Genomic DNA, 26,915 nt, shown 5'->3' on the forward strand with positions numbered 1-26,915 from the left:
TCTATCCCCCTCATTCCCCCCCTTAATTACGCCCCTGATGGCCTGATCCCGTAGCTACATCTTACGGGGTGTGTACTGTACACCGATTACCTACCGCACGGGAAGACAGCGCACACAATATTATTGTCTCGGCTGCCATCACTGTGCCAGGACGTCGTGTGCACATAATATTATTATTATTATTATTGTTATAGCATAACAACGCCGTCGGTCGTGTTGTCGCGTCAATCGGTGGGAGGTTGAATAAAAATTGAAAGCCGGCGAAAAGAAACACGCGGGCCCAGCGCTTCTGTAGGACTGTTGTAGACGGCGACACAGTACCGCTGTGACTGTTGTGAATAACGTTTGCCCGTCGGTCGCGTGTGTTGCGGTGTGCGCGCGTTATCTCGCCGAAACCGTTTTTTTTTTCTGTTTTTTTTTTGTAGTGATTTTCGTTCCGTAATTTACTGCACCCATTCTTGGATAATTATTTGACGCCTACTATAACTCGAGACGCGTGCGATTTACCGATCTCTCCGATGACGGAAGGCTGAAAAGCGTCGTGTTTGCCTGTGACATACACCTGTACAGCGAAGTCTACAACGACCCTTCGCCATGGCCTACAACCTCGGAAGAAATGAAATATTGACAGGTTAGATACTATTTACATGTATAATATTATTATGCAGTCGGTGCATTTGATAATCTACAAGAGATTTTGACACTTTGTCGCCGAGACAATTATCAGTTCGATTTTCATTATTATGCCGGGTTGCACAAAACATTTAATGAATCAATAGTGAGCCCAGATTGGTCCATTAATTTTTTAGAGAACTATTAAATTTTTATAAAACGGTTCACGCAACCGAGCATTAGTCTATTAGATGAATGTAGGGGAAGAGTTATAATATCTAGTAATTTTGGCGCGAATTAGCTAAAAATGAACGCATGTACCATAGACCATCACCATAGTACTTCATAATATTATAGAATAATATACATGAATCGCATAATAATTAAAACTATCCATACTGGATACGAGTCCTGGTTTACAACCCAGTGTTAACCAAGCGCTATTTATTTGTTTCTAAAAACAAAAAGTGGAAGGTTGGTAGGTAGTGAAAACAAAAATTAAAATGAAAAATAGCCATCGTTGGTTGTAATAATAATATTTAGATAAGTAACTAATCCCAACGATGATAATTAAGTAATGATTAAATGTGATAAGTGAAGGATATTATCTAATAATATTTTATTGTTGAGTATTCCATAGGTATTTCAATTAATTTACTCATGATATGTGTATTTTGATACTTAATGTTCTCAATATTCAATACCCTAATGACAACAATTAAATATAAATTTATTTTTCTTTACTAAGCATGCCCGAGTGCCGCTCACAGCCAACGAGGCTGTGTGCTTAAAATGTTATTATTCCTCACTGCAGTTTAATTTATAATATCTTGTATATTTTTATCAATTTCGTTTATACCTACCGTTACATAATGTAGTAATAACACATAATTAACATAAGGGAATTGTTAAAATATTATAATGCTTCGATTATTATCTGAAAAACAACTTTATGTTCTTATTATAATAATTAGCAACATGATTGATATAAATCGGAAATGATAAAGGATTATGATGCGCAAATTTTAATTTTTCATATGACTACGACTTACTAGCACGTACTGCACAAGTACTTACTTTTTCTTTATTTGTACCAAACGAATGGAGATGAACCTTAAATAATTATAAAACTAACATTATTATTTTATTTACAACGAATACCTAATTATTTTATAATTGTTATTTAGCTAGTGTAGGTGCCCACTACAATTTACTTAAACGAATCAAAACCATAACAAAGTATATAACTAATGTAATGCCAACCATCACGTGTTAAATACCCGAAAAGATACTGTGGTAGGTATAGTGTGTGGAAACAAAACTGTTTTATTCTGCAAACAATAATAATTATAAGTTAGACTGACACACAGCATTCATTTCTATCGAAATACTTTCTGTTTTACTAAAACCTATTTAAGAAACGACTATTAATGTTTTCTACGTTATTATGATATTATGCCTAATATGAAGAGAGTACTGCTAATTTTTTTAATAACAGATTTTTATTAAAAAATCGACGTAACTATATATTTTGTTTACAAAATGTATACGGTTATATATATATGCCAATAAATAATAATACATACTTACTGCACAACTGCTGTATTTACTATGTTTACGGGTATTTTTTCATTGGCCTACCGCAATCATATTATACCTTATATTATATTAATTGACTTACCGCGAGTTGTGACTCGCAATAATTCAATCACTTAATCGTAAATTTCTGACATTTTGTTAAGGCTGTAATCTAAAATGATTATAATATTGTGGTTAGCCTGATGACGACCGGTGTTCAGTGTTCACCGTCGTGCAAGTTATTTTTATTAGATGGTTTGTAAACAATATATACAGCCATACAACTTTACTGGTACTGCAATAGTCAATTTGTCTTCAAACATGATTGGATTATTCTTATCACACGTTTCAAACGCGTTTTTGATTTGTAGCGAATATCGAAATATTCTAGGAATAACGTAATAATGAGTCAATGATGAACATATTATTTTGGGTAGCGCATATTAAATATTGTACGTACAACGTACCTATACGTCAGGTATGTAAGAAAAACAATTAACATTCATGGCACGTTCGGCACGAAACGACTGAACAAAATGTGTCTTGAAAACAGGCTTAGCATTCTTCGGTTTGGGTCAGAAAGATGAACTAGAAAATATGCAATAGGTAGGTTCCAGCGTCTTTATTTTTAAAAATTTACTTTGGAAACTTTACAAGTTTAGATCTTTATTTCCTTAAATATAGGCACCTATATATAAAGTGGTCACAAAAAAATGTGTTTAATATAATATTATAACGGTATAATATGTACTCTAATGTACGATGTGTGTGTAAAAATACGGTAGACACACATGGCGCATACACCGCATAATAATATTATAATAATATAATACCTACGAATTTATCGATTAATATCGATCGGCTGTACAAATTGTATTCGTAACGACAATAATCCGTATACCGGTACAAAGCTCGAATTCCACTTTATATTAAAATGTAGTAATATTACGTATAGTTATGTCACTGTCGAACATAATCGGTCAGGTATTATAGTAGTATGCCAATTATATACACCGAGCACCTAATAGACGCATCTGCCAATAATCTGTATTGATGACTTCGACGGAAACACGTGTTTCTGTAACCGATGTTAAATCATTTAAAACACGATTGTGATGCGATTTCACGAATTATCATATTAAATTAGTGTGAGACTTAACCGCGCGCGGTAGGCTGCTGCAGTTTATGTCGGAAAGTTATAGCCGACTACTTTCACTGCGTGCAGTTTAAAGCCGCGCTATCGAATGAAGACGTTTGCTGGAGATTGTTCAAGTTTAAAATACAATAATAATATTATTATATAGCATTATATGCACAATTACTCTTGCCAACAATAAAATAATAAAATAATATTAACAACGTAGAAATTACGCTTCTTTTATTTATAATATATATAAACGCAGGACGTTTATAGCATTAGAAAACTTAATCGGGTGTATAATAATAATGTCAATATTCAACTTACAGTAGTGAGCAGTATAGTGAGTAATGACGCAGAAATACGTTTTCGATGATAGATTGTAAACGCGGTAAAAACGAATGGACATTTACCGCAGCGGTAGTGGCATATTATAATAGTGTCTCTAACTCAGTTGCTCTACAGAGTCTACTAGCTGTCCAGTATAAATATAATATTATAAATCTTAAACTAGAGTTATGAAATTATACCTATTCGTGCAACTAAACGACCGTGAGGATAACAAAATATTAACGCGTGCTGTATGCGGACCTTGGCCGTCGGTAATATATATATTTTTTATGATCTAAAGATTGGTACATCGTATATGGGTATAATATGTTGATGAGTTCTGTGCGTCGCATATTATATACCTACGTATTATACAGACGGTTAATATTCTCAAGATGATATTATTTTTCGTTCCAATGGCGGTCGTTTTAAACAGGGATCCCTAGAGGCAAAACAGATGCGCAAGACGAATAATATTTAAAGTACGCATACCTAACAAGTGTGTATCTATATATATATATAAATAGGTACAATACTATAGGTTAGGTATACATATTATTACATTTTCGTTTAATCGTGATGTGCTGTGTGTGCGTGAAATACGCGTAAAAAATACAAATGGTTAAATCGCAAAACCGGAATCGCTAATTGTCACTTACGGTAAGCCGCGACATATTCGCTGGCTACCTACATTCGTATGTAAAAAAAATACAGATACAGATGCACGGCTCACATAATCCGTCAATAAAACCGTCACACGAAAAGAGGTTACTGGAATACTAGTCCGACTATATAAGTCGAACTTAAATGGTTTTTTTCTCTCAATTAAACGTTTGTGTTTTACCCCATTAATATTGTGGTTGTGAGTTGCGACGACTACAACTGCAGAACGTGAATCGAAGCGACAAAACGTAAATAAAATACGATACAGGTAAAGACACTTAATACGCGTCGTCGTCGTCGTCATCGATCTATCGCGGAGAAACCTATATCGTCTACTTTACGGAAATCTAATACTTCCACGTGTAACTCCGTTTACTTATAATATCACGATACTATTTTTATATACAAATATACTATAATATGTCTATATCAACGTGGGTGCTGCCGTGCTGGTCGTATTAAAGTGCTTAATCTACCTATGCGACTATGCGTTATTATAATTGGTTTAAAAAAAACACACAATTTGCGTCAAAACGATGATCTACACCATCGCCGACGATAGCTGGCTTATATATATGTTTATTATAATGTTATAATTTATAATCGTTCTCATATTATAGTAATAATTGAGTCGACTCACATGTCATCTCGTTTCACCTTTGTGCGTGCGCCACTTGTCACGTATCCCCCCATACATACATACGTATGACGTAGGTATCTATTTCATTGTAAACGCCAAAAATACTAAAACTCCGGTGTTTAAGAGGATGTCTGCGAACTATTGAGCTATTTGTTTTCTCTCTCTGACTCCTACCAAATTCACGTTCAGTAGATCCAACCTTATATGGCTATAATATGTTGTTACATTTATTACAAGGGTGAATTTATCTATTATCAAACTTCAAGTTAACAAAATGGCTTGTGGTCGCTATTTTATGTAAGTTATGAAGTAGTGTCATCCGTGTAAATTATTATCATAAATATATAAATATCGTAGAAAATCCAACGTAGCGACACAGGTAATGTTGTTAACCAAGTTAAAACAGGATTGTTTCTGTTAAACGTATAAATTGGCTATGATACGCACTTCAGAGAGATAAAAATGGTGTACTGACATAATTTATTTTGAAAATTGTATTATTTAAAAATAATTTTATGAATTAATATCTCAGAAGCATGATTTTGTTTTTAAATTTTAGATTATACTGCCTTCCGTGTTATAATTTATAAACAATCAGAAAAATTAAATATTACAATACTGTATAATACAAATAACACAATTATTATTATTCCTCTTAGCATAATAATAATATTCGAGAAATATATTTTTGTTACTACTATTCTTTTGGCGGTTATAATTTTATTATGTGCGTATATGTAATATACGAGTATTCGCACCGAATTATACCTTCGGGATAAAAGTTGAACGACGTTTTCCGCATTGAAAAAAATCGTACAACCAACGACGACGGTATAAATCAAACGCTGGCGCGTATCAGCGGAAGGTCATCGTTTCGTTAAAGCTTATGCAACGCGTATAGGTCCTAAGAACATTAACAAGTAACAACCGCTTTCTTCCTTTCGTGTACAACACACACACACACATATATATGTATGTATTATACGATGTATTTTAAATGTCACGAATCGAAATCTAATCTGGTCCTGTACTTCTGAGTACGGATATTATACGTTTAAGTCGTATATTACGTTTCCGTATAGAACAATTATAATATTATGTGCTCGTCGGACACTTCATCGAGAACCGTTCGAGCGCGAGTTATCGCCAGACGCCTGGACATCCAATATAGGTATATTTAATAATTATTGTATATCTATTATGTGACTTTCACGCGAACCAGGTAAACAAAAACGTTAATTATTGTCGGATTATTATTATAGTGCAACGAGTTGATTGTTTCTTTTTTTTTCGTAAAGACGTAAACTCGTTTTTGTCATGGTCTTTCCGTATCGTTTCATTATCGCAGCTGCACGGGCGATAGTTAGGTTATAACTTATATTATATATACACCTGTATACTGCTAGATAATAATTAATAATAATATTAAACGATCTCTTTCGTCTCGCATAATAATATTATTATATATTAACTATCATACGTATGCGATAGCAGGTGGTTTTCGTTTGTCAACGCGAACACGCATCAGTGGAGCTTAGTCATATTAAGTTATTTCCGGCATACCGCGTGCCTAAATGTACCTTGGTCGTAGTAGGTACCTAATTATTTTATTTGATTATGAATTTATTTTACCCATAGTAAATAATAATATTAAAATATTATATAGATGCCTATAGTTTCACATAACATGATTCTATAGTGCCTTGCGCGTAGTGTGCTAAATACAACCATATACCTATAAAAGAGTATTTTTATTCATATTTTATACCCAAACATATTAATTTGGGGAGGTCAAACGAAATTGCATAAGTTCCTTTCCGATGTTTATTATTTAGGGAAATTGTTGGCCGAACGGGACGAATGTATCGGGCTTACCTAACCTTTCTCCACCATCAATAATATTATTAACCAACTCGATAAGAGCGCATTTCGGAATTGATCCGCGTCCAAAACGCGCAAGTACCTATATCACATTTTAATAAAATACATATAATATCATTATCCTTTCTAAACGACGAAAAAACCAGTCTGGTTGTCTCGGCGATAGATCCAACAGAGGTGGCGGCGGTGGCAGGAAATCGCGGCTTCCTCCCGACCCCGAGGCGGCACAATAACCTGCGTCCTATCCTCCACCTGTTTTTGTAAACCGTCGACCGCCGTGCAGCGCGCGACATGCCATTATAACATGCTATGTGCATTCGCAGTGGTATAGGACGCTCATAGCATTCGTATAGTATTTAATAATAATAAGATAGGTGTGCGCCCAAGTATAATATTATGTTGTTATGTTATTCTTATTTGTTGTTTAATAATACAAACGTTTTTTGAAAAACCGTTACTCGGTAGCTACATTTTTATATTATATAATATATACAGGGAGATACTTTTAAAACAAAACACTCAAAACACGACGAACTTTCGGTTTTAAATGGCAATCTTTGATTTTTAATTCAATTTTAGAAAATGTTTTTCTAAAATTGTTGATGTGAATTTTTTGATCTATGAGCGATCAACTTTGAACGGGACAAGTACAGTGTAGGTACCACATTGACATATTGTACCAATATTATACTAGTATACTATAAGACACAAATCATACATTAATTGCCCATCTCCATTAATTTATATAGTGCCTAAACTCTTAAACTAGGTCTTAACCCCTTAACCTTACATTTTTATACATATACTTAATCATAATTCTTTGATATTTTATTAACCATGTAATTTACATTATTGCAGAAACTAGATATTCATATTTTTTATTTATTATGAATATTTCTATAAGTGTTAGCCGATGTATATCGGGAAAAGTAATCGCCTCGTATACTACAACTGACTTATATAACTCCCCTCTACCTGCGTGGTCCAATTCGTTGGTGACCGATATAATATTAGTGTTATACGCCAGAGAGATCATTATAAAAAAACCCTCCTATCAGTCATATGTTTACCGGTTGGTCGCAAACTAGATGTATATAGTATACATAATATATAATTTATATTGCATTGGGTTACGTCTGCGGGTCTCAACAGGCCCTAAGGGGCCGCTAACGCACAAAGCCACGGATCAAATAATATGTAATATCATATTATTTCGAATTCGACCAACGGTATAATATGTTTTACAATATAGTAGTATTTCCTTTATGCGGCTTCTGAATTTGAATAGATTATCATTGAAAATATTCTCTACGAATTAAAAAATAATAATAATGTTATAATATACATGATACAATTTGTTAGTGTCTAATATGTAGGTATTGATATAGATCATCACTGATAGCATATTCGCTGCAGGTTTTCGATACGATTTTTGAATATATGTTTCACAACTTGTTCGAGTTATTGCCTTGGAACGGACGGAACTTTCTACGCATAATACAAATTAGGTATAGGTACCGCATTTAAATTGACTAGCAAACATAATATTGGATGCTTTTAATGAGTATTTTATATTTATTGTATGATTGCCAGTTAATGATAGATAATATTATTTATAGTACAAAATATATCTTTGAGTGGGAATATTATAATCTAAAATGCATTGATTAAGTATCCCTAATACGTATACAGTAATATTTCAGTAAGTATAATCTTTGATAATTTATTATATTGTTGTGAAAAATTATGAATGAATAACTATAAAATGATAACATATTAATGTTTTAGTTATGTCCTATACCTATATAATATATATTTTGATTTTTGTTATTGGAATTATACATCATATTTAGTAAAAAAACCTGTCTGATACATAGTATAGTTTTTGACGTCATCATTATTTATTTAGAAATGAAAATAACCACTATTTATCGTTTTCATCATACCTATTTCATGGGTTATTAACAAGTTATTATTTATTTCTCATAAAAAATAATTAGGAAAGATCTTTTTTATATATTTTTTTAATTTTTAACTAATTACCAACGTATAGACGTCACCTATAAATTATTTACCTAGGTAGGTAATTTAGATTATCAAAGTTGATTAAAGTGTTTACCTTAAGAGTAAATTAAAATACTTCATTATATTTATTTTATTTTTTATATTGTTGGTAAATTTTATGTTTGGGAAAATGAAAAAAAATTTACACATGTCTGCAGTTGCATAAAGGCTAAAGTAATAATTTATTTTTATGTCAAAGTATAATATCACACTCGTGGGTTTAATGGTGTAAAAATTAAAAATATAAGTGCCATAACAATAACACGAAAGACGTCAATCTAAATTTATCGTTTAATGGCGTAAATAATTAAAACGAACAAAAAGCATTTAAAAATGTAAGGATTGGAATTTTTAAATTATTATTAATCATTTTATATTTTATATTTGTTAATTTCAGCTTGTTTATATTAACAATTTATAAGTGCTTATTCAAGTTTTTGACTATATGTACCTATAATGGTTTTTTTATACAACTTATAAATAATTTTTTTGTGACCATAATATTATTATGAAATACTGTAATTAGTAATTAACTTCAACTTGAATTAAAAATATTTATATTTAATCATTACACAGAGGTCTTTCAAATGTTATGATGAAAATTATTTATTACACTGTAAGATTTGTAAGTGCCTGTGTGTTTTTTTGATTTAAAAACTATGAAAATTATTCTGTATATACTATATAGTATATATAGGTACCTAAATGTATAACCATTCGGTTATCATTTATCGTTTCACTCGAATTAAAATGTTTAATTAATCGGTATACAATATAAACACATGTTTAAATAGGTACAGTTATTATTTGTAATTCATATACAATGTATGTGTGTGGCATTTTCGGAGTAAATAATGACGAAAATAAAAATTGACTATACTGCAAGGTGGAGTTCCGTAGATTCATTGTTTTTCATGTAGGTATATAATGGCCAACGCGGGAAAATGGAAAAACTCAGCAGTGTTGTATTTCCACCCAGTGTAATGTAATTTTACATCATATTTAGTACCTATGACAAGTCTAAGACTTGTCGCGCGTCATGAAAATAACTTCATTGTATTTTAATAATTATAATAAATTATAGTGTTTACCATTTTAAATATCGAATTGCGTATTTAATATCGGTTGTGAGTGGGCTGCGGTGTGACGCTGTGGATATTGGACCCCGGGACTAGTTAATATCAAGTTTGCAAATGTTTCCTTTTCCTGCAAATGTGCGATAATATTATACCAATATCGGGTTGTTATCCTACAGAATTGCATACTTATCTGTGAATGTACTTATGGTATAATATATTATTTACGATATATGCATCTATATATTATAATACGAATGAAAGTGATATGATATAATATTCTCTGTTGTTATTACGGTAACCTATAAAAATGTTTTTCATTTACTAACGTTATATATGGAACAAATGCCTCCGGCGGACAAAGTACCGTATCTCGTATCTATTCAATAAATACAGGACGTGCTTCTAATAGGAAACATTAAAATGAAAAAATATAAAAAATAAAATAGAATTAAAAATAATAATAAACATATTCGTAGTAGTTACTTTAGTATGGCATAATATAGTGTTTCGGGCTATTATATCCTATATATATATATAGATATGATGGTTTATGACACATGGTTTTTTTAATATTCACATATTAACCTTCCCGCGTGAGACCAATTGTGAGATAACGTTTATTTTTATTATTCTTCTGGCACGCACGTCCAATAATAATAATAATAATAATTAGTGGCGTGGGTGGTATACTGCACCAGGTTATGAGACGTCCGCTTTTGCTAAGACTATAACATATACTAGGTTTATGATAAGACTTTATTCCACTGAAATCTCTTACGCTATGACACTAATCATTACTATGGTATTCTAAAAGTTTTCTAAAAGTTGTCAAAACACATACTACGGAATTATAATGTTATATAATAGAATGCGTGAACGTTTTCAGACAATTTACGATGGACGTGAAAATATAATCGTAAAAAGCCCTCATTTGTTTAATAATAATAATAATAATAATTATTATTATTATTATTATTCTTGTTTTTAAACGTTCCATCATCATCTTCCGTGCTGATATAAATTATTGTTATTGGCTATTCATGTAGACACTTGAGAATTGTATATGCTATTGGTTTTCTCGTCGATTGTGTAGCAGTATCTATAGGTATGTATATTATATAAAAACAAGGCGATATTCTTACCTTGTAACGTTTAAAAAAATCGTATTCCCATAACCGGCCTATACTGCGGTGACCTACACTAGATTGGCATCCAAGATCTAACGCCCTCCACAATACGCATATAAATATTCTAAATTATAGACGTCAAGTCACCGTAAATATTAGTTAACTGGCGTAAATCAATCTCTAAATATCTTGCAGAACTTAGACAAGAGTATAAACATATTATTTTGTATATCACGGACCCGTGGGAGTCCTTATTACTCATCTTAGAGTAAATTGTGACGCGTGTACAACAAGAACGAGGAAAAAAATACTGAGGAACGATAATATCACCAGCTGATGCTAATCATAAATATCTTTTGTGATTTGCAAGTATAAGATAAAATTAAAATTAAATATGATTGTAGACATTTTCGCTAAACTGCGTGTAAATGGGAAAAATTTTAAAGAAACTTATGTTTTTCTGAAGCAGGAACATAATTTAGATATGGTGGGTGAAGTGTTTACCTTACGGGTGTCATAATATAGCTGCGAAATATCGATTGCTTCTATAATAACACCTGTGAGGAAATATATAGTGTAAAACCGCCCTGATTGTCCTAATTAGTGCATACAAATCGGAAGTTAAACATCGCGATTTCGTGTATACAAGAATCTCGTACACGTTTAGTATTATAATATATAGCATATCGCGGTCAGTGGCCGACAAAATATACCCGTATTTACTCTTTAGGTAGTACCTACACCGCGGAGAGCGATTAACTCCACGAATGTGAAATCAACCGAAGTCGTAAAATTATCTGAAATTCGGTACCAATTAATAACGCGTCAGCGGGAGACCGGGCTGCCCGCCGATCTTGGACAGCTGACCAGACAGAATCGGATATCTATTGGTATAATATAATATATACATATTACGATTATGCGATCCCGCGGGAAATTGGGGATACCCACGAAACGGTTGCCGCGATGCACCCTCGGGCGATCATATAACGCGATTCATCGTTTAAAACACGTTTGACTATTATATTTCATATATACTCAAGAAAAGTTATAGTCGTGCGAGATAACCGGTAATGAACACTATGCGAGCAGTTTCTAGCAACACTACCTACTGCATATATATAGGTACGATATTATTATTATTATAATACACATGCTGCACTGTATAGCGAGGTATTATAATTATATAGTAAGCCGTAACAATGTATATATATATTCATAATAATATGTATTGGGGAGTTTAGTTATGTTGACTATATGGTTACTCAAAATGGCTGTATTGCGTAAGGCCGACCGAAAAGAAATTCAATAAGCTTCATATCTATACGTATCATATATATACGTATACATGTATGCGAGTATATATATACAGCATATTATAATAAATTATAGGCGCAAATTGGCCCAGAAAAAAGTTATATACGACATTGCTCAAGAATTCCGATGTTTATGATCGCACGAAATTAGCTCGAAAAGTAAACACGATTTTCAAAATATTTAAGGCACACTACTGCTGCTTGTCATTGCTCGTTAAACCTATTTTTGTGGAAGATGTGAAACGTTCAATGACATGCGCGAATAAAAGTTGCGTAAACAATACGTAAGTTATCTGAAAAAAAAATACTTTTTTTATGTGCATTTTTTACTTGTCTTTGAACATATTTGTGTTTGAAAAATAATTTATGGCCCTTCGCTTAAAATAAACGACGAATACACGAATATACACGTATATTTGCTTAGTTGGAATGAAATATATCATCTTTTTCTTCAACCAAGATTGAGTATGATCCGTAATTTTGATATATTACAACTAATAATCACGAAACAATAACATACCCATGCCAAAATATAGTATATATAATATATATTATATATATGTACTTTGTCATGAACATACCCACGTTAACAGTTTTAAGTACCTACCTACTACAAAAATATAGTGTAGTATTTAGAAAAAATAAATTTATTGATTTTGTTGAGTAAAAAAAATTAGTTTAGATACCTACGTTCACGCATTCATTAAAGTTTCTAATAATTGAGCATACTATATTATACAATATACTTTATTTCTTTGGAGTTTAGAAAAGTAAAACAACGTTCCTAAAAAATTTAATTTGATCTTTGTAAGATAATAATATTATTACGTAACCGATGTTAGTTTAGACTGTTAAGAGATCTTATACGATGTATATTATAATATGGCATCGCGATGCTTATAATTAGTTATAAATTTTTACTGTAGGAATCTCACGAAGGTATAAAATATCTTAATATTCTCTTGTCGTATTTTACAAATTTTGTAACATAAATCATACGACCATTAAAATAGGTGAAATTGTGTCTTTCATAGTTAACTCTCATTTTTACATATATGGTAAGAAATTAAAAAATAACAATAATAATAATACAACAAACTGTGGCGCATGTAATTATATTGCAATATATAACATGCATATCTCGATACATATATGCAATAAATAATTCACAAATTGAACATTTGTTACCATTTTTGGGTTTTGTTTATCCTGCTGCAAACGAATCTACAGTCGAACCATTCTAAGTTATCGGTCGATGTTTTTTAGTTTATACTTATATACCTATACTTGTTTAGGTACTTGAACAATATTTCTTTCAACCCTTTTTATGGTTATGAATTTGTTGATGTTATTGCAGTATATAATATAGTTAGGTACCCACTCTAATTCATATTGTAGTCGTATGACTATGTTCAAAAATATTTTATCAAATTTACATATTAAAATCTCATATTGAAAATTATTTTTGATAATTGCTGATTTAAATAAATTTAATTTTGCTATGCGGTTCTACCAACATATTTTCGTATTAAAATATTTGTAGTTTCTCATTTTATGTATTTAAATAATGTTTATACCTATATTTATTTCTTTTCGAAGAGTAGGTATACATTTTTGAAGCAATTTAGAAAATTAGTACCTCGTAAATAATTTATCGGTTTGTTCACGCAATATCTGAGATAGTGTATTTTAAGAGAAGCATGTAACTCAGCAAAACTCCCATACATAAGCTAATGGCATTATATTATGGGTGTGGTTGTTATAATATGTATACACGCATTATCGGTGGACTGTAATATCATAACATTTTGACACTATAAAATGAACAACGTGCATACATGACATAAGCGGAAATCCATTCAAATTTCATAGAGCAACATTTTGCATAAATCGGCTTGCAGACCGAAAATTTCAAAAAAGTAAATATATAATCGCATCAAAATTTGAAATGAGACATTTTGAGGTACCTATACTGTTGAAATATTTTCAATGGATTATATGCAAAGGATATTATTGTATAAAAATAAAATAGAATTACAATTTCTTATAGATACCTCTGGCTACAGTGGCGTAATTAGGAATTTTTTCACGGGGGGAGGGATAGGTATTATTTTACCATGTGCATATACCTATAGATTTCTTTATATTCATTATTTTTTTGTCGTGGTGTCAGCGCATAACCTCACAAGTTACAAATCAATAACTAATTATTTATATATATATACATCAAAAAGGTTCTAGAGGGATCTATCCCCCTCATCACCCCTTAATTACGCCCTTGCCCGCGGCTGTTATACCTATAGTAAATATTCGCTCGCGGTAGGTGTAGGAACTCCCGCCGCAGATGGGCTCAAGAATTATCAAAAAATAACAGCATAAATTATAATCTTGGTTTACTGTTATAATGTTATATAATATAACATTGTTGTTGTAGGCTTATACACTATATATATTATTATTTTCACATTCTATTTCACACGCGTATCGTACTATCGTATATTATTGGCGTAGGTATACTGGACAAATCATAATAATTATTAATCGGACGCACGGGTCGTAGTAAACGTTAAGATGTTAACGAGTTGGTTATGTTAAATAGAATATGATCAATAGATAGTGTTCTCGAGTACTGGTATTTTTCATTATATCCTTAATGTTATTATGCTATCATATACTTTTTTTTAAATATACGCTAGCGTAAAATTAGATTAGTTTCTTTCGTCCTTCGACACTTAACTTTTAAAAGTATCTTTCGTGATACATAATATGCTATATTCGTGGGTCCTATTTTAATCTATATAATATGATACCTATATATACTTGATGATATTAATAAAAAACAATATATACCTAGGTAAGATAATTAACTTTGTCGTGCTGTATTCAATCACAACTGTTGTAAGTACCAATATAATATAATAAATATAAATATATAATGATATAATACCACCAATGTGGTTTTGTAGAATGCTATATGTAAATAATATATTCGTAATGGTATCAATTAAAGCCGATGTTTGAATTCATTGTTTTCAATTGGGACGAGAAGACTACGCCTGTTACGCGGGCCGCGCTCTTTTCGTCCGTATAAAAATTATTTCATTATTATTATTATTATTATTATTATTGTTATTACGGGCTCCCACATGCCGCGATCTCTTCGGTTTGGTTTACACGGCGTACCTATATATATATATATACAATGTTATACATTACATATGTAATACGTGCGTTCGTATTAATCAACGCCATCATTCGGGACATTATAATAATTCATAATATAAAATGTATCCGTCGAGCGGGGTTAATACCCTGAGCTCGGCGAGACGTGCATATCATAATCGGGAAGACGAATAATAATTATTGTAATAATACATTTTAACCCGATTAGTATGATTATCGTACCTATTAGTGCATAGCTTATAGTGTATAAGCATGCGTGTCCGGTGTGTGGCTTACGCGTTAAGGTCTCCACCGATCTGCATATAGCGACCAAATGGTTGAATTTAAGGAGATTATATCTTACATTTAAAAATCACATAACATAACCCCCTCTGATAGGCTTATCTAGCTTTTAAATGTTTTGCTTCTCTTGATCATATTATTATAATATACCTACTCCTGTGCAATAAACAAAACTACATGATTGTGCGCAATTCGTAGATATATGATATAATAAATTGCGTGGCATAATATTCAAATATAATATTTCAATGACAACAAAAAATCAAAAATATGTCGACAGTTTAAAGTTTTTATTGAATAGGTATACCTTGATTAAAACAAGATGTTTTTATACTATTTGTCAAAACGTGGGAATGCTCAATTTTTTAGTTGGGGGGAGGGGGCTTCCTCCAAATCAACGCTAATGGCTTTCGGGGTCGCCGGGTCGGCAGGATTATTAATATTGTCAAAAGTTAAGTGCGTATACTTTCACGCATGATGAACGGATGAACTATATACCTACTATACATTTATGCGTACATTATATTATTATGTATATATATAGGTACACGTGCGCTCCCCTCGTGTGGAGTAGGTTGCTGGAAGACCGTTGTTTATAATACTATATAAGTACCTATATATGTTTATTTTTATATACCTCTTAGGGTCCACGTGTATAAATCGACCAGCGCCAGCAACCATCGACGGATGTGTGGTACGTCTGCAGTTGTACACTTAAGAGGACAATGAGTCGCTTTTGTTGTGTGCGTGTAGTTACTATTATAGTGTGTGTGTGTGTGTGTGTGTGTGTGTGTGTGTGTGTGTGTGTGTGTGTGATCGGTATGCGCCGTGTAGACGCCAATGAAGATTTTTGTCCAGAAAAAGGTTTGTCACGGGACAAAAAAAAAAACATAAAATAAAAATTACAATTAACGATGTTTACGATGCTAATGAGATAACTTATAATACTACAATAGTTCTGCGCGCACGTGTGTATGGGACCGACAACGAATTAGAAAGTGAGAGCGGCCGTTACGAATACGCAGGATTCAACGAAATAATATAATAATATGTATAACGTTGTTAACCACTTTGGAATAATTGCACCAATATTCAAAATTGCAGTATGCATGGTGTGTTATACTGCCCTGATTTGTGTGGCATTTATTATAGAACAGCAGAAAGTAACAACTACTATAAATATTGTATTATATAATTATTGCGCTGATCGCTGGAAAGGATTCTTTACCGAGCACCTATATGGTCATATACCCACCAACCGTCGGGAATATTCGTTTTTCATAAACTATCACTTTAAACTACCGTACATACGTCAGTATAACTATTGACATTCAAAAAGATGTTCAGTACAATTATTATTGTTCGATCCGACTACCTACCTAAATTACAACTATATATGTATCGATATTTTTTTTAAGTATATGTACTTTTAATTATTGGGAAACAAATATACCTACTTTGAGTTAAAAAAAAAATGACTACGAGTCTACGAGCCATAACATTGTAATAGGTAGTATGGATAATATTAAAAACATAAACTAGAAGAGCTATCTGTATCAATATGTATTTATTTTTTATTTTTCCTTATCTGACTATCGGACTATCTAAGCCCATGGATATATCACGAGAATTACGTAATATTTGTTATTACGGCCTATGGCTTATTTGTTATAATATTACAAAACGTATTTGAATAAAAATGTATAATTGTTGTTGTTTATTCATGACCTGCACTTAATTTAACACTATGTACTATGTGCACAGTATTATTTAGTAAAAAAATTACCTTAAGACTATTAAAATAAATTATGTGTTTGCGAAGAATATTTGCGTTAGACTTCCTTTGTTGGTTAAACCAAACACTACTACCATACATCACTATATGCATTTGCATCATCGTCTAACAAAAACTCAGCAAAAATAAACATTGAATATCTAATTGATAGCCGTTTTTAAGAATAGTTTTATGTCATTTAATAATTTCATTGAAAACCGTTCTTCTATTATTCACTATTTTGGTTAAATTAGATTCCGTAAGTATACTTTTAGTATGCTCACGTCATTGAAAGTTTGGTAAAAATTATTTTTCAAATTATATTATAATATGTGTAAGATTATCCAAACAGTGAAGCTTAGTAATTATATGAGACAGCAGCTGCTCTTAATATATTTTTTTTTAAAAAGCAAAAGAAAAGAAATTACAGTTCTTTTAAATGGCTTTATATAATTATGCTATAGAAATTTGTTTAATTCATATTCAACTATTAATGTTTTAAGAAGGAGAAATAGTAATACAATTGCCCACTAAAATATGTAGGCACTCGAACTTCCTTGAATTTTTTGAATGGACCAATAATTGAACACAGTTCTTTCACAAAATTCAGGATGACAACTCTCTACTGTGTAATATGTGATTTTTAAGCATTTATGTTGCATAATTTTACTTTGATAAAAACCATTGCAAAAATTGAAAGTAGTGAATACAAAAAAAATTATAAGAATAAATATTATATGTATAAATACTAAATTTTAAATGCGATTGTCATCGTTCAAATCGATAATATAATATAAAAGTGTAATTATTGTTATAAAATCAAGAGGTTATAAATATTTAATTAGGTGGGTGCTGGAATTGTATTATAGATATTAATAGGCATGCAAAACTTAATCAATATTTTGCCTATATACTATAGTATAATGTACCTAGAAGTACCTATATGTATTATTGATACCTATAAATTTAAAATTAAAATTTATAATAAACAATTTTTTAATTATATTATGTTGGTACTTTTTATGTATATTATATAGGTATACATAATATTATATATTAGTAAATATACGTGAAAGTTAACACATATTATAATAAGTACTCTTGCTAAAACATCAAATTACGAATACTCGTAGATTCTTCAGCTCGCCATTGAACTATATATAAATACCTATGTATATAATTATTATTGTATGAAAGTAGTATAGGTATATTGTTATTATCTATAGTTTTCCATTAATAAATATTCCATGTGAATCATGCTAGATTTTTTATGACTATTTTTATGTAGTGATAAAAACACAAAAAAGTCATTTAAGTCCGATTTAAATTTTAAAAAAAATGTTTAATTTTTATGTTATGTATTTAATAAAATTCGAGTATTTTTCTTACTGTCGAAGCCTATGCGATTTAAAGAGATACGTAAATGATCGCAGTCACAATTCAAAGTCGTTGACAACAAGCTCATTACACGGATGAATTAATTCTGTTTATTGTACATAAATATATGTATAGTATCCCGGTTTCATTCGATTTAAATAACTAAATATTTTTTTTATCGGAAATTATTTTATAATCAATTGAACGGCATAACAATCGTTTAATTTTTTTATTTAAAAATACGTTTTGAAGGTCAATGTGATGAGGTGCAATTTATTAGCATTCACGATACCTACGGTAATAAGCATCACTAAACGTTGCCAAATCACGATCAGCCGATGATCGTTTAGCATAATATTTTTCTCTCAAACATGAATCATTTACTAGGAAATCGATTTTAATATTATTTATAGTATTATTTTATGGCAAATGATGATTACATAGGTAGATACTAAAACAATTTTAAATAATAATAATAATTATATTTGTCCCAAACTCCCAAATGGTGTATAGTTTCAAACGATTGAAAAAAACACGCATTCCTTTAGGTTATAGAGTATATGCAATTTTTTGACTCTAAATGTTATTTAGTTAATATTTACTATAACATCGATATAAGGCAGCATACAAGTTGCATCCCAAAAAAAGTTATATTTTGGTATTAATTTAGGTATAAATTCAACCGATATAACTGCGTCTTGAGAATGACGCAGCTTGGCGATATAATTTTTACTACTTGCTCTAATATATAGTCACAACTCATAAGTTATGACTCATTATATAAAATACTTCCTCAAAACTATATTTTTTAGTTTAGATCGCTTTTTCTATAGGTAGTTAAAAATTTATTTTATTTTCAATTTTAGTACAATAGACCTAAAATTAAAATATAAGTTTGCAGTTATAGTGTAAGCTGACAATTATAGACGATTCTATGTAGTGATATTATATTATTTACGAACATTTTTAAAATATTTAAGTTACAATTATACATTTTTAACTTTAACCGTATATAATAATAAACGTATAATAAATTGGTACGTTTATCGTGTACAAAATATAAAAACATGTGTTCAAAACCTACAGTACCCTCCCCACAGTTCCACAGGCTAATGACCTCAGTTTTCAAAGCCTCAACCCCCAAAAAAAAATAAATTTATAAAATATTTAGTTATTTAGATATTTATAAAAAAAGTAACAATTTTCTCCAACACTTGGAACTTAAAGTTACAGAATAATACATTTCCAAGTATTTATTATACTTTTCATAGGTACTATTGTAATAGTTTAGTTTTAATTATTTTGTTTTATTATATAAATTAATTATAATAATGTGTATAATTAGTTATTATTACAAAATATTATATATTAGTATCAACATTAATTATATAAGAAATGTCCATTGGCAATTTGTATTTATTTAAATGTGTGATGATGTAATAATAATAAATATCTATAATTTATAATATTAAAAACTGGGACGTAACTATATGCTGTTCAAAATGTATTTTTTTGGACGCAAGTTGTAGACATTGTTGAGTAAGTTGTTTTTAAATGTTTCAACACGCAAGTCACATACTACAGATAATAATCGTAGACGCAAGTGTTATGCACCGCAATATAGAACTTCAGTTTCATAGAAAATATCATATCTGACCTCTGCAGTAGGTACCTCAATATCAGTTTTAAATATTCAAGACAGTCAATTGTTGATAAGGTATTATTATTTTGTACCATATGATAATAATATTATATACTCTTATAATTGACATCTACGTGTTGATTTTTTCCAGAAAGTGAGAAATATATGTACGTTATTACGTTCGTAATTATTGAAAAATACAAATTTTTTTAAGTTAGAAATAAGTGTAAAACCAACTGATAAAAAAAAAAAATAATAATAATCAATATTTATACGTGCACGTACACGTGTCATGAAACTATTAAATATTAAATACATTTCTATCTGTTACAGATGTGGCTCTATATTTGCAAACGGTGTTGGTCGCCGAATCCCTTTCAGAGCGAGCCGAAATACAACGCCAACAGCTCTTGGAAAAACTCACCAACAGAGAAATGTCACCGGCTAGGACTCCGTACATGGACATGAACGGACGTTCAAAGGGTGATTATTTTAGCACATTTTTTGTCATGTTTAATTTACATCTCCGATTTTCGGTAATATTCTAAAATCAGAGATGACGAGGAAAAATATGTGCAGTATAGGTACTAATAGCTTTCACCGGGTTGGCAAATAACGGTAGGTCATAATATTATATACTCATATACAGTTTGCAAAAGAAGCAATCAAATAACTTTATATATATATATACATGCACACGATATGAATACATAAAGAGGTAGTTTTTATTATTGTGGCGTTGTCTCGTCGCCTATTTCAATCGTGACACGATGGGTTTCAAGGTAAAATGTTGACATGATATCAAAAACGACAAAAACCCACGGCACAATGCTTCCATGCCGACGCGACGACGCCACAGGTAGAGGTATATAGTGATGGTAGGCCGATAAATACCTACAAAAATGCCCACTACAAGAATAATATAAGAATATAAGAATACGTGCAGCGTACCGTGTCAACATTTGATATAATTATTTTGAGTTTAATTTTAACAATTCTATGCAATTTCTTTTGTGTACACGTTTCCCTACATATCAAAAACGTTACACGGTAAATGGTAAAAAAATAACATCAAATTATTTAGTACCAAATACCAAAATATATAAACATATAATATTAGATATTTTTAATATAATACGTTTATTGTAAATTAATATTTTTAAAATTAAAATCATGTCGGGATTGGAAGCAGCGGTGATTTTATAATTCTTAAGTTTCTATCCATTGTAGCCTACGAGGATACCCCCAGCATTGGAAAGTATAATATTTACTTCTATTTTGTTCATTTCCAACATTAAATAATTTTGAAAACTGTGTACAACAATTATTATATTGAAATTAGCTTCACGTACCTAATACAGATTAAATTTTATAATTTTAAAATGGTAGATACCATGAAAAATTAGTTATTTTTTAAATTGTCTAAAATTTTATTTTACGGGACAGAGATGCTGCTGTATTCCTGTTACAGTATTTTATCTGACTTAAAATACTTTTGAAAACCCTATACATTTTCCATAAAATCGACCTATAATAGCAATAACTGACAAAAATGAAGGTAGGTACTTTTAGTAGTTCGATTTAAAAAATTTTAAATGTTTTGATTCTGTAAAGAAGTTAATTTTGAATCGTTTGGAGCATGTATTTTATAGTTTTTACTTTTTACTATAGCAAATTAAAAAATGTAGGCATAACATTTAAAATGTTTATTTCTGTCGAGAATTTGCTGAAATTGAAAAAGTGCTCCACCGATGCATATAATATACATATATAGTATATTTTGTATATGTATTGAAATATCTTTACAATTTATAAATTCTAGCCTTTGAAAGTACTTCAACTTTTGTCAGGAGTAACTATTTCACGTTCATAAATTGGTTTTGAACATTTTGATCGAATGACATGTGCATGCGTCTGCATAATATCTGCATAATGTATGATGCGGGTGATGGTTGGGGAGTATAATATATCTACAGTACACACACTAATGTTCATTTATTACACAAGACACGAACGAATTATTGCCTAAGCACAACTCCTTAAAAATGACTCGTTTGCAGGGACCTTATCATAATAATATATTAATATGTGCATTGATTGGTTTCGATGTATACAGGTCTGATAATGAAGTCGAACAGCTTCGCGTGCTTACACCAGCAGGCGGCGTACGAAGAACTGTGCTCGAACCAGCCGATCTACAACAACGTGGCGTACGAAGACGACATACTCAATTACGAAACTTTCGTGACCGGCTGCAACGGGTACAGTCCTCCGTCCAAACACCACCTGAACGCGAAACGGCACAGCGCGCCGAACAGCGGCGGCGGCGGTGGAGGCGGCATCGCCGACAACAGCAACCTGTCGACGGGCTTGTTGAGCAAGTCGGCGCTGAACGGCAGCAGCAGCCTCAGCAGCCGGTCGAACAGCGACTCGTCCGAGAGCTCGAAGAGCGAGGTGATCTACGTGTCGGCGAACGCGGTCAAGTACTCGGCCAGCAAGTACGGGCCGCTGACGAAACGAGAGAAGATACTGTTCGTCGACCACACGAAGAAGTACTGGGCCGCGGTGCTGTCGTCCACCATGTACGTGTACAACGGCGAAAAGGAGTTGAAACCTTGTCTGGTCGTCCACCTAGAAGGATACACGGCCAGGGACGCGGCGGGCGGCGGTAACCGGAACAAGGACTGGGTGTTCGAAGTCGTGTGCCCGGGCAAGAAGACTTACCAGGTATAATTACGCCTATTTGTATAACCTGTATAATGGTATTATTATTATTATGATATGTATAGTGTATTGGACTGTGAAATGACACTGTAAAATAATATTTAAAATAGTGACTAAAATTACGAACTAAAAAAAAGTTGAAATGTATGCGATTAAATATATGGGTCATACAAGTTATAGCCTTTATCGATAGTCTATTGTATAGAAACCTTTATTTTGTATTCGAATAAACAGATGAAAAGGTTCAGAATACCCCTATACATTTTGCAAAGAGTTTTTTAAATAATAATAGTATTCTAATATTTTTATTTCAATACATTTTATTCGAATACCTACTTTAAAAAACTGTATAGATCATCGGATAATATAGATGATAAATAATTTTTACAAAAATTTGAAAAAAAGCAAATGATTTAAAAATGTTTTTTTAAGTTGATAGAAGTAGAGAATACAGTAAATTTTTTATTATTAACTTAAAAAAATATACTTAAAAGGTTTTTATGTATATTTTATTTTCACATACGAATACATGCTAAATAATATTAATTACAATAAAATATAAAAAGACAGTCCTTACATTTAAAATCCCACGTACGTCACAAAATAAAATTAAATGAGATACCTATCGAATAAGATTTCTTCTTATTGGATCTAAACTAGATTTGTTCGCCAAGAATAAATGTAAGAACATAATATAAACATCCTAAAATATTGACATCTAAACCATTATAAGTATAGTGCTATATAGGTCGCACTTATCATAGTGTTTAACAGTATATAACACATATTATTATGTATACTAATCGTAGCGTCGTATGTTTTTCTCGACTTCCAGTTCATAGCTCAAAACCAAAATGACCTGCACTCTTGGATCGAGGCCATCAACAATTCATGCAGCAAGCCGTCCACCCCAGAAATGGAGCAGCTCCCGTCGTCTCCCATATGCTTCAAACAGGACCTGTTGCCTAACCGCGAATTGCCCGTACCCCCTGCTGCTATCGAAGACCCCACCGCGCAGGATTACTATTATGATAAACCAAATCCTATCATAAGACCGGTCAATCTTTACGAGAACGGGACGGACGACGTAGACATGATTGAGTCGATATACCACTTTATCGACGAGTCCAAACAAGAAAAGGACACGTTGCCAAAGGTTTATATTACCACTATTGTTATTATTATTATTATTACTGGCTACTGGTATTGTCGTTTTTGTTGTTAACCGATCGTTATCGATTTCTCGGTACTGATAAAAATGTGTGTTTATTTTTTTAGATCGATAAACAGTTCTGGGACGGCGACACGTCGTATTATAATATACCAAACAACATACCGGTGCCCGTGCCAATCAAGGAAGATCGAAATAACAACGAATATGATGATTATTTTGCCGAAAAGGAAACTAGCTACGACATAATAACGAGTATGTTTTATCAAACCTCTCGTTAGGCGCCAGTATGGTAGACAGGAATTTCGGCACAAAAATAAGGATCTTATAGTAATATTATCAAAGGAAGGGGTTTAAGGGCTTTGTTAAATAGGTTTTAGAATCCCAAAAAGATAATTACAAAAACCGTTCGTACTATTTAAACCCTTTACATTGTGTATGTTTTTTCCGTGTTTCATCAATTGGGGTGGTAAAAATGATTGGATTTTTTACTTCAGCATCTTTTCTAGTAGGTACCTAGGAAAGTGAATCAAGTTAGTACATTGAGGTAGGGACTAGGGGGAGGGTGTCAAAAGCAATAAATTCCCACTATAGTTATTAATATAATATCCATTGAGTAAATATTACAGTCGTACAGAAAGAATGTATATGAAAATTATTATTATTTTTATATAACATGAGAAATTGTTATAGAAAAATAGCAAAACTAAACAGGAAGACTTCTTGAGGCTACTTGGCAATAAGTGGTCAACTGGATTTGCATATTATTGAGATTTAAGTATTTTTATTGCATAGAAAATTCATACATATGTAAATAAGTTTGCCAAGTAAAGTTCATGTAAGCCATACTGTGACTACAAATCGAAGTTTAAATAATTCTAGTGAATTATATTTTATTTACTTATAATACTTTTGCGGTTATTAAATTAAAAAAAAAAATAATAAAAGATAATAATCAGAAATCAGTTTACCATTAAAATTGTCATAAGGTTGTAACATAAACACATTTGTAAAGTTGTAAAATATAAGTATAATATGCTAATGTACATGAACTTCGATTACAGACGACGAATGCGAGGTAACTGTGGCGGATCCGGTTTTGGGCGTACAACAGATAATACAGAAAATCGAAGAGATAAACAGCAAAAAGTCATCGCCTTTTTTAAGGCGTAAATCTCAACCAAAGATCAACAACTGCAACGGGCCAATGAGAAACTCTACGCCGATATACACTACCGATGAGTTTTACGAGCCAATGAAAGTGATAAAAAACATACAACCCAACAACAACGTAGCAACAGTTGTCGGTTCACAATCATTTCGAAAATCTCGTTGAACGCACCTATTGAGTTCTCATTGAGAAAATATCCAATGTCCTTGCTATCCAATTGTGTGGAATCTCGGCCATGTCGTAGTTAAATTTCATTCATTTCCCTTAAATTAACTTAAAGGTCGAAAGGCTACGACGGTTGAGGATTGTGTAATATTTATACATTCATATTTAAGAACATAATATACATATCGCGACGCCGCGGTCATAACGAAATATGATACATTAAATTATTATTTTATAGTAAGTCGCTCAATACGTTTTTTAAATTGCAAACAATTTTGATATTGTCATGATATCTTATACACTACCTATATAGTTTTCTCCTATTCTGACAAGTCTGCTTACCGGTAGAGATCCTGTTTATACACTGAATATTATAACACATTATATAAACATTTTTAACACCGAAAAAGGGAAAAGCTACTTTTATGTTTCTAGTCTGTAGGTTGTAAACAATTTTTACTTTATTAATTGATTTTTTTTTATTATTATATAATAGTATTTAGGTAGAAATTAGAATTGTCCGATTAATAACATTGATTTATTATTCTACTATACTGTACTTTTTTTTTTTGTATACAAATAAACAAATACATTCCGTGTTATCAATTCAAAACAATAAAATGTACAGAATTATACTGTTAAAGATTACTGTTGGATCTCTATAATATTATATATTATATTGTATGAATTATACTTACTCCCTTTAAAATGTCACATACCCTCATACTTGTTCGTGCTTTATACATGATAATGTTCTTTAGTTCATCAGAATATCGCAATTTTTTACCGCTTATAATTTTATTATTAGTCAACTACTGTTAATATACATTACTTAGGAATTAGGTGTTAGATAAACCATGGACTTTATATTTTGTAATTTGTACATAGCGTATTACTATATATTATAATATTATTGCAAAAAAATAACCGCATCGAATGTCATTATTTACTAAAACTGAATAAATGCAGTAACATGTAATATAGAAATATTATAGTTA

At 31.3% G+C, this 26,915-nt stretch overlaps 1 protein-coding gene across 1 annotated transcript; it reads left to right on the forward strand.

The window, feature by feature from the left end:
- Nucleotides 1–134: 134 nt before the first annotated feature.
- Nucleotides 135–26,904, forward strand: LOC132952584 (uncharacterized). Its single transcript, XM_061024912.1, has 6 exons — nucleotides 135–631; nucleotides 21,020–21,169; nucleotides 22,803–23,413; nucleotides 24,246–24,566; nucleotides 24,689–24,836; nucleotides 25,646–26,904. Exons 1-6 carry the CDS (start codon nucleotides 595–597, stop codon nucleotides 25,915–25,917), a joined length of 1,539 nt encoding a protein of 512 aa, XP_060880895.1. The 5' UTR covers nucleotides 135–594; the 3' UTR covers nucleotides 25,918–26,904.
- The last annotated feature ends 11 nt before the right edge of the window (nucleotides 26,905–26,915 follow it).

Source organism: Metopolophium dirhodum, chromosome 9 (assembly GCF_019925205.1).
Source record: "Metopolophium dirhodum isolate CAU chromosome 9, ASM1992520v1, whole genome shotgun sequence".
NCBI lineage: Eukaryota > Metazoa > Arthropoda > Insecta > Hemiptera > Aphididae > Metopolophium > Metopolophium dirhodum.